General features: G+C 42.7%; 1 protein-coding gene across 1 annotated transcript in view; it reads left to right on the top strand.

The window, feature by feature from the left end:
* The first annotated feature begins 633 nt into the window (after positions 1-633).
* LOC124552300 (platelet glycoprotein V-like) overlaps positions 634-11,048 on the top strand; it is a 104,408-nt gene continuing 93,993 nt past the window's right edge. Inside the window, exon 1 of the mRNA XM_047126575.1 lies at positions 634-641. Coding sequence (XP_046982531.1) covers positions 634-641 — 8 coding nt within the window. The remainder of the gene's footprint in view (positions 642-11,048) is intronic.

Raw genomic sequence — 11,048 nt, 5'->3', positions numbered from 1 at the left:
TCTCGGCCAATCGCGAGTTGAGAGTCCTTGACCTCAGCTACAACAACATCGAGTCCCTCCCTGACGGCATTTTTCACAATCTGCTGGATCTCCGTCAGCTCCAACTAACAGGAAATCTTTTGACAACTCTTGGATCAGCAACATTTGTGAACAACGGAAAACTTGTGAAACTGAACTTGGATATCAATCGTATCCCCAGTCTCCCACAGAGAGTGTTTGATTTTACTCCTGAACTGAAGTCGCTACACTTGGAAAGTAACGAGATTTCCTTTATTGACGTAGATACTTTCGAGAAGACAGCGAAACTGCAGGAACTGGACCTTAGTACGAACAAATTAAGTAATCTCACCGAGGTACTGTTCGCTGTAGACGGATGCCACAACATTAAAACACTTAGCTTGCTAAACAATCCGTGGACTTGTGAGTGCGGAAACGGCCAATATATTGAAATTCTGCGTAAATTTAAAACAGAATCTTTGTACTGTGTGAGCGCTATTGGACTCATGTATGACGATTTCGAGGAATTCTTGAAAGAACCAGAGTGTACAGGAGCTCTAGAGAAAGAGAACGAAGAAAGACGATTAATGAAAAGAGACTGAAAATGTCAGTTAATTTTAAGTATTTTCAGCCATAATGGCTATGTTGGTGAACTGTGACTGTGTGGGAAAATTATTTATTTCAAGTTTCTGCTGCCAGTCACTTTTTATTTTATGCTTAATCTAACACAGTGCAATGCGTTTCGAACATGTTTTGTTCATCTTCAAGCGTTTGTACATACATATGTATGTATGTATGTGTGTACATATGCATGTATGTACATATGTATGTATGTACATATGTGCATACATATGTATGTATGTAAATATGTATGTATATACATAAGTATGTATGTACAAAACCTTGAAGATGAACAGAACATGTTCTAACCGCGTTGCATTATGTTAGATTAAGCATAAAATAAAAAGTGACTGTTAGCAGAAACTTGAAATAAATAAATAGTTAATTTTATTGATAATAAAGAATTATGAAATAGTAATGCTAAGATGTCTTGGTTATTGCTTACTCATTAATAAAATTAGGTATATTAAATATGAGTGGTATCTGACTTTCTTAACTGAAAATAATTATAACAGTCTCGGACCTACAACTATTGTCCATCAGTATGGTTTTAGATCTGAAGATGATCGTGTGATGATCGAAACCACTCACCTTTCAAATAAATATGCCATGCGATGTAGGCTGTTGTAATTATTTTCAAAGATTATAGTTTAGTCGCTGATATCTCCAAATAGATTTTCAAAAATTCGTAATTGAAGCTTGGCGAAGAAATGATATTCTATAATCAGAACTAATTCTGTACTCCTGTATGTGTACTAAGACGTTTCCGCAATAAAGTTCATTAGACAAGCCAATATTTTGCTGCTCTGTCTGCCAGCTTTGTAATAACAAATTCAAAACCTGATCAAAAGTATCCGGATGCTTGTTAGTGGATATTAATGTGGGGTGTGTCCACCCTATTACTTTATGATTAGTTGACCTCTGGTGGGAACACTGTATAACACTATCACTGCACCGTTTTGCTATGTCAGCATATAGATAATACTCGATTTTGGTGTTTGCATGCAGTATAATGTTACCCTCTGGGAGGATTTTTTCAGATTTAACCCTGAAATGCCTAAAGGATTTTGCTTATCAAACTTGAAATTAAAGTTACGTAAAACAGAGAAAGTGTCAGGTCCAATTTAGATAATGTTTTAACAAATCAAATTTACTCAAATGAAAGAAAAAAAATTCCGTCGCCAGCCTAATGAGGCATAGAAATGTGAAACAATTATTTTACAAAAGGGAAAATAGTTTTGGTGGAAAAACACCACCTATACTCCTTTCTTACGAAATTGCAATGAACCCTATCACAAGCAGTGGATAAAAGCAGTTATTGTAAGATATTCAAGTATTCACAAACATAAATGACACTTTAACACTCATCAACAGTAAATACTTCGCCAAACCTGAGTTATTTCATCATCATAGCAATTGCAATTCATTACTAAACTAGAAAGGGACATAGGCCCAGTCTTACTTCATCAGATACTTTCTGCACAGCACAAATGTAATCAAAATGCAGTTGCATTAAGATTCACACATTCCTTAGTAAGCAATATTGTAACTGTTTTTGTGAATGAGGGCACTCATGGTAGCTTTACCTTCAGTAATACAAACAGTAAGTAGGGGGCTCCCAATCTGATATTACACTTTTTATTGCACAATGTGCACAAACCTCAACATAAACTTCAAAAGCAGTGAGTATATTCATTAATCAAGTAACTTCATGCATTTTGAACAACTTACAATGGGGGCCCTTAATCTTGACTGCTATTATAAAGTAACCACACACGTTTCAGAAGCAATTTAAAATCAGTAAACTTTGGTAACACTCTTCCATAAATTTGGTTTTCTCAACAGTTAATGCAGCACATATTTTTTTATCAGTTATTGTATTTCAAATCTATCTTTGAGAACATTTACTTTAACTAATCTCAACATGACTTGTTAACTGTTCTTCATCAGCACAATCATTTACTTTTATAGCCAGAATTTAGGTTAGTAATCTTTAAAACCACAAAACTTTAAACTGAAGAAATTCAATTACTAGGGGGCGGGAGGATTTCATGAAAGCAACACTTACTTCCTCCCTCAACTTCAACAAAATCAGCAGTAATTTTAGGCAACTTTTTGCACTCAGTTTAAAGCAAAAGTAATCAAGTTTTTGATTATCAGTTCTCATACTCGGGGCCCTCGAAAATCATTGTTCAAAAGGAGAGGATCCTAAGATGTATTATGATAGGAAACAATTCAAGGTAGGTACACGAATCTACTATGAGTTACCTTATATTTGCACATAATAAATGTGCTGATCCAACACTTTACAAAAGTTAGACTTCTCCTCTCTGCTTAAGTGATTGCGCAATGTTGGTGGCGAGTACACGACGACAGGTGGACTTACCGTTGGAAGTGATATGCTGTGTTATTTTCTTCTTGACGACGATCATCAGATTTTATGATATTTTCCAGCAACGGAGTAATGTATTAGAGCCATTCATCCACCCGAGGCTTTCCCATAATACCTCCAAGCACTGAAAGCCTCACTCGGCACCTGCACAAAGCACCTTCCAATTACTATCCTTTGCACCAACCACATTTTGCGAGCGCTAACTCACTTTCGTTTCAGAGGGGAAGCACGCCAAGTTTTCATTTATACAATTCAAAAGTCCTAAGTGTGATTCAGCATATACATAGTCGTATATTCATACCTTCTACAAAATCCTTTCATTTACACATATTAGTAAATCAACAAAAAATACATATAAAGTCATCCTCCTCCAAATGATGAAAAGTGTTCTAACGGGAAGAGAAAACATAGTGCATACCTTTCTACATCTTTACAGCATATCAAAGATTACATACATTACGTACATTATACAAAGCATAATTAATCAGAAACAAAATTGGCGTCGAAATACGCATTTCAGAGTGCCAATTTCTATCCCTCTATGTTTAGCAGCCACAATTAGCGCCCTAATTCACTGCAAATTCTTCGAAAAATGGGCAGTGAGTTACTCCCCTTTGCAGTATCGTGATAAATCTGATCAATCAAGAAAAGATTATCACAACATCATCAGGATGTCATGTGAGAAATAAGCAGTTTGAAATAAGTAAATACACTCCTGGAAATTGAAATAAGAACACCGTGAATTCATTGTCCCAGGAAGGGGAAACTTTATTGACACATTCCTGGGGTCAGATACATCACATGATCACACTGACAGAACCACAGGCACATAGACACAGGCAACAGAGCATGCACAATGTCGGCACTAGTACAGTGTATATCCACCTTTCGCAGCAATGCAGGCTGCTATTCTCCCATGGAGACGATCGTAGAGATGCTGGATGTAGTCCTGTGGAACGGCTTGCCATGCCATTTCCGCCTGGCGCCTCTGTTGGACCAGCGTTCGTGCTGGACGTGCAGACCGCGTGAGACGACGCTTCATCCAGTCCCAAACATGCTCAATGGGGGACAGATCTGGAGATCTTGCTGGCCAGGGTAGTTGACTTACACCTTCTAGAGCACGTTGGGTGGCACGGGATACGTGCGGACGTGCATTGTCCTGTTGGAACAGCAAGTTTCCTTGCCGGTCTAGGAATGGTAGAACGATGGGTTCGATGACGGTTTGGATGTACCGTGCACTATTCAGTGTCCCCTCGACGATCACCAGTGGTGTACGGCCAGTGTAGGAGATCGCTCCCCACACCATGATGCCGGGTGTTGGCCCTGTGTGCCTCGGTCGTATGCAGTCCTGATTGTGGCGCTCACCTGCACGGCGCCAAACACGCATACGACCATCATTGGCACCAAGGCAGAAGCGACTCTCATCGCTGAAGACGACACGTCTCCATTCGTCCCTCCATTCACGCCTGTCGCGACACCACTGGAGGCGGGCTGCACGATGTTGGGGCGTGAGCGGAAGACGGCCTAACGGTGTGCGGGACCGTAGCCCAGCTTCATGGAGACGGTTGCGAATGGTCCTCGCCGATACCCCAGGAGCAACAGTGTCCCTAATTTGCTGGGAAGTGGCGGTGCGGTCCCCTACGGCACTGCGTAGGATCCTACGGTCTTGGCGTGCATCCGTGCGTCGCTGCGGTCCGGTCCCAGGTCGACGGGCACGTGCACCTTCCGCCGACCACTGGCGACAACATCGATGTACTGTGGAGACCTCACGCCCCACGTGTTGAGCAATTCGGCGGTACGTCCACCCGGCCTCCCGCATGCCCACTATACGCCCTCGCTCAAAGTCCGTCAACTGCACATACGGTTCACGTCCACGCTGTCGCGGCATGCTACCAGTGTTAAAGACTGCGATGGAGCTCCGTATGCCACGGCAAACTGGCTGACACTGACGGCGGCGGTGCACAAATGCTGCGCAGCTAGCGCCATTCGACGGCCAACACCGCGGTTCCTGGTGTGTCCGCTGTGCCGTGCGTGTGATCATTGCTTGTACAGCCCTCTCGCAGTGTCCGGAGCAAGTATGGTGGGTCTGACACACCGGTGTCAATGTGTTCTTTTTTCCATTTCCAGGAGTGTATTTTTAAGCAATAGTTTCCCTGTAGTCGCTTGAGAACAGTTGCGTAGCGGAAAAAGTGCGATTCCAAAATACATGGTGTATTAATTTTTATGCTACAAGTAAAATGTTTCCCGAAAAAGTACTTCAGTAACTTTGCTTCGTTTATACACAGTACCTTCTTTCAGCAGCGCAGCAGATAATTGACCTTTCAGTTCTCTGGCTTCCTTTAGTGAGACGAAGATATTGACATGAGTGTTTCATGACACGGCGAAAAAGTCTGCCATAAGGCGTCCACGACAAGGAACTCCGGCAGTGAATCTCATCAGTGCATCACATATAAGCTTCACAAGAGGAGTCCTGTAACAGGAGCTGAACATGTATGTCATACGCGGTGGTTTTTTTTTTTCATTACTTTCTTGTTTTATATGTACCACCTCAGATAGCCTCCGCTTCCGATACATACTACATCACTCACGCGCACACTAGCACTGATAAGTGAAATACCTTACTTACACTTGTCGCAAACATACAGCTGACATCACGATGTGCTCCCATCATTGTCATGGGATGCCACTCCAAACTCTAGTTCATTCCGGGACACGTAACAAAAATGGTTCAAATGGCTCTGAGCCCTATGGGACTTATCTTCTGAGGTCATTAGTCCCCTAGAACTTAGAACTACTTAAACCTAACTAACCTAAGGAAATCACACACATCCATGCCCGGGGCAGGATTCGAATCTGCGACCGTAGTGGTCGCGCAGTTCCAGACTGAAGCGCCTAGAACCGTATGGCCACCCCGGCCGGCACTAAAGTATGTGTAACACTGTCCATTCTGTCTATTTGTACGTAACGTGTGGATAGGAATGAGAGGACAGGTAAGTCCACACCTCAACAAAAAAATGGTTCAAATGGCTCTGAGCACTATGGAACTCAACTGCTGAGGTCATTAGTCCCCTAGAACTTAGAACTAGTTAAACCTAACTAACCTAAGGACATCACAAACATCCATGCCCGAGGCAGGATTCGAACCTGCGACCGTAGCGGTCTTGCGGTTCCAGACTGCAGCGCCTTTAACCGCACGGCCACTTCGGCCGGCCCACACCTCAACAGGTTTTTGTTTGGGGACGTATCATTATAGGAAGTCTTGTTCTGGTTTTGACTACGAGTACCTCCTGTAGGGGTACGTGACACTTGTTCCTAAACACCCTCTACCTATCATGTGTTTCGGTGGAGGAATGCAGTACATACTTCGCGTTTCACAAAAGAAGCAACGATGGTATTCGTGGGAGACTGAGACAGTGCGCCATTCAGAGCCGTTTCAGCTAAATCGTGTCAGAAGGCGACGGTGCATAGCGCTGCACACAACTCCGATTTCCCTCTCGCTCGGCTGGCACGCCGTTACCCGGGAACAGCTATCCATTGGGTAACGCCGGCGCGTTGCTATGGCAACGATTGCTACGGTGCATTCCGGCAGTCTGTGACGTCAGTGGCGACGTGCAAACATCCCTAAGCGGTACTGGGTCCTGCCCCACCAGTTGCAAAGGACAGTGCGTGCCTGTGCGTGAGTCTCGACATTTGAGCGGTAGCTCCTGGGCGAGCGTGCAGTGGCAGCGTTCCTCATTCCCTAAGAGGCGTCTTCGGCATTTCATTCTGGCTCCGTCTACTAGCCGGGCGACAGGTTTTCCGCTGCATTTTCAAACGGAACGTCTGGCTTCATCAGTGCAAGATGTAAGTAATCCGTTTTTCACTGTTGCTGAAGCTCGAGTCGTATAAAAAAATATAAATATGAAATATAGAAAAAAGTATAAACATGAATATAAAATATAAAAATATATAAATATGAAATATAGAAATAAATCATAAACATGAATATAAAATGTAAACACAAATAAATAACATAAAATAAAAAATAAAAAATTTAAATACAAAACTATAGACAAAACAAAAATACAACGTAAAATATAAAAAATTAATATCAATAAAAATTAAATTTCCTTGTGTCGTCTATATTTGACGTCGGTTAGGAAACGGCGACTATTTGCGGAAAAAAATGTTCAAATGTGTGTGAAATCTTAAGGGACTTAACTGCTAAGGTCATCAGTCCCTAAGGTTACACACTACTTAACCTAAATTATCCTAAGGACAAACACTCACATCCAAGCCCGAGGGAGGACTCGAACCTCCGCCGGGACCAGCCGCACAGTCCATGACTGCAGCGTATTTGCGGAAGTAAAATACAATTTTAATGTATGTAATTTAGCCTTCAGCAGTATAATACCATTTAGCCACACACAGGTGAAAAGATAAATTCAAATAATTATCTGTCAGTAACTTTTTATTTACGCCCACAAAGCGTTTCTAGAACTTAAACGCTCGTCTTCTGCTGGATCAGTGGATTATATTACTTTTTTTTTGTTGTTTTTTTTGGACGTAGCCAGTTTTGAGTTCGATTTCGCTAGAAGTAAGTTACAGTCTACATGTCTACATGTACATCTACAACTACATGGTTACTCTGCAATTCACACTTAAGTACCTGGCAGAGGGTTCATCGAACCATTTTCAGACTACTTCTCTACCATTCCACTCTCGAATGGCGCGTGGGAAAAAGGGACTCCTAAATCTTTCCGTTCGAACTCTAATTTCTCTTATTTTATTATGATGATCATTTCTCCCTACGTAGGTGGGTGTCAACAAAATATTTTCGCGTTCGAAAGAGAAAGTTGGTGATCGAAATTTCGTAAATAGATCTCTCTGCAAATAAAACCGCCTTTGTTTCAGTGACTGCCACCCCAACTCGCGTATCATATCAGTGACATTCTCACCCCTATTGCGCCATAACAAGAAATGAGCTGCCCTTCTTCGCACTTTTTCGATGTCCTCCGTCAATCCTACCTGGTAAGGATCCCACACCGCGCAGCAATATTCCAGCAGAGGACGGCCAAGTGTAATGTAGGCTGTCTCTTTAGTGGGTTTGTTGCAAGTGTTCTGCCAACAAAGCGCAGTCTTTGTTTCGCCTTCCCCACACTATTATCTGTGTGGTCTTTCCAATGTAAGTTGCTCGTAATTGTAATTCCTAGGGATTCAGTCCAACTGACAGTCCTTAGATTTGTGCAATTTATCGTACGCCCAGAATTTATCGAGTTTCTTATAGTATCCATGTGGATGACCTCGCACTTTTCTTTATTTAGTGCCAACTACCACTTTTCGTACCGTACAGAAATTCTCTCTAGATCATTTTGTAGTTGGAATTGATCGTCAGATGATTTTACTAGACGGTAAATTACGTCGTCATCTGCAAACGATCTAAGGGGGCTGCTCATGTTGTCACCTACATCATTCATGTAAATCAGGAACAGCAGAGGGCCTATGACACTTCCTTGCAGAACACCAGATATCATTTCTGTTCTACTCGATGATTTACCGTCTATCACTACGAACTGTGACCACTCTGAGAGGAAATCACGAATCCAGTCACACAACTGATACGATACTCCATATGCACGCAATTTGATTAACAGTCGCTTGTGAGGAACGGTATCAAAAGCCTTCTGGAAATCTAGGAATACGGAATCGATCTGAGATCCCTTGTCGACAGCACTTGTTTACGCAGTATGGCATAGGGAATACTCATTTTGTTGTTCAAATGGCTCTGAGCGCTATGGGATTTAACATCTGAGGGCATCAGCCCCCTAGGCTTAGAAACTACTTAAACCTAACTAACGTAAGGATATCACACACATCCATATCCGACGCAGGATTCGAACCTGCGACCGTAGCAGGCGCGCGAATACTCATTTTACTTAAAAACTAAGCTACTATGGATATGCTACAGCATAAAGAACCATTAGTTTCGTCATAAATTTACATTTTCATCCTTACACGTCACACTAACACAAAACAAAACAGATTAACGACATTGACAACATCGATAATAATCTAATATGATCTCACAAACTAGGCAAACGCTACAGACTGTACCATTATGAAGAACCTGACATTTCTATTCACGATGGGAAACATGTGCAGAACACGGGCAATGGCAAAGCTGAAGCAGCGGCAATGAACTCTTTTAGATGCTCTAAAGTATAGTGACTTTTGCTGCCGTCTGTTGTCGAGTGACCAACCTAAATCATACAACTCGGCAAATGACCAAACCGGAAAACTGTATAAATATGCTGAAATGTAGGTTTGGAAGTTTTATACTTTTCATATTTTTTTTGTTCTTTGTTTTTTTGTTTTTTGTTTTTGGAATGATGATATTCTTTGACGGAAAAATTGTAAAGAGTCAAACACTGTCTTGTATATTATTTATGTATATCTTTGATTCGCAGTGTATTGACTTAGAAGCTACTCTGTCTCTTCATCTGTACTCTGACAGTTTGTCTCGTTTATTCGTCCTTGTGAGTCATCTGAAGAAGAAAAAAAAATGTAATGAGCGTATGACACTGCTGGTCGGGATGCCCCATTCGGGGAAGTTCGGCCGCCGAGTGCAAATCGTATTTCAGTCGACGCCACATTGGGCGACTTGCGTCCCGGTGATGAGGATGAAATGATGATGAGGACAACACAATACCCCGTCCACGAGCGGAAAAAATCCCCCAACCCGTCTGGAAAGCGAACCCGGGCTCGGTGCCTGAGAGCAAGCACGTACCCATCCAGCTAAGCATGAGGACATCTAAAAAAGAAAATGTATGTTTACGACAAACCTCATGGTTCTTGCCACAGGAACGTATTGTAAGTAGCTTAATCACTGTTTAATGTTGATAATCCTAGTGGAACATTCCGTTTGCAGCGCAATGGATCTCAAAACAGACATGTAGCTACATCGAGCGAAAAAAAAAACTGTACAGTAATACACTGATGAGGCTGTTAAGTCCTCGAAAAGCGATGTGGCGGAAAATGGTTTGACACGGATAACTGTTTTAATTTTTGTTTTATTAAATACACTTCTGGGCATTAAAATTGGTACACGAAGAATAAATACAGATGATAAACGGGTATTCATTGGACAAATATATTATACTAGAACTGCATGTGATTACATTTTCACGCAATTTGGGTGCTTAGGTCTTGAGAAATCAGTACCCAGAACAACCACCTCTGGCCGTAATAACGGCCTTGATACGCCCGGCCATTGAGTCAAACAGAGCTTGGATGGCGTGTACAGGTACAGCTGCCCATGCAGCTTCAACATGATACCACAGTTCACCTAGAGTAGTGACTGGCGTATTGTGACGAGCCAGTTACTTGGCCACCATTGACCAGACGTTTACAATTGGTGAGAGATCTGGGGAATGTGATGGTCAGGGCAGCAATCGAACATTTTCTGTGTCCAGAAAGGCCCGTACAGGACCTGCAACATGCAGCCGTGCATTATCCTGCTGAAATGTAGGGTTTCGCAGGGATCGAATGAAGGATAGAGCCACGGGTCATAACACATCTGAAATGTAACGTCCACTGTTCAAAGTGCCGCCAATGCGAGCAAGAGGTGATCGAGACGTGTAACCAATGGCACCCCATACCATCACGCCGGGTGATACGCTTCCAATGTGCGTTCACCGCGCTGTCGCCAAACACGGATGCGACCATCATGATGCTGTAAACAGAACCTGGATTCATACGAAAAAATGACATTTTGCCATTCGTGCACCCAGGTTCGTCATTGAGTACACCATCGCAGGCGCTCCTGTCTGTGATGTAGTGTCAACGGTAACCGCAGCCGTGGTTCCGAGCTGATAGTCCATGCTGCTGCAAACGTCGTCGAACTGTTCGTGCAGATGGTTGATGTCTTGCAATCGTTCCCATCCGTTGACTCAGGGATCGAGACGTGGCTGCACGATCCGTTACAGCCATGCGGATAAGATTCCTGTCATCTCGACTACTAGTGATACGAGGCCGATGGGATCCAGCACGGCGTCCCGAA

This window comes from Schistocerca americana, chromosome 10 (assembly GCF_021461395.2).
Source record: "Schistocerca americana isolate TAMUIC-IGC-003095 chromosome 10, iqSchAmer2.1, whole genome shotgun sequence".
Lineage (NCBI taxonomy): Eukaryota > Metazoa > Arthropoda > Insecta > Orthoptera > Acrididae > Schistocerca > Schistocerca americana.
The sequence above is the reverse complement of the archived record's forward strand: the minus strand, read 5'-3'. Positions and strand labels throughout refer to the sequence as shown.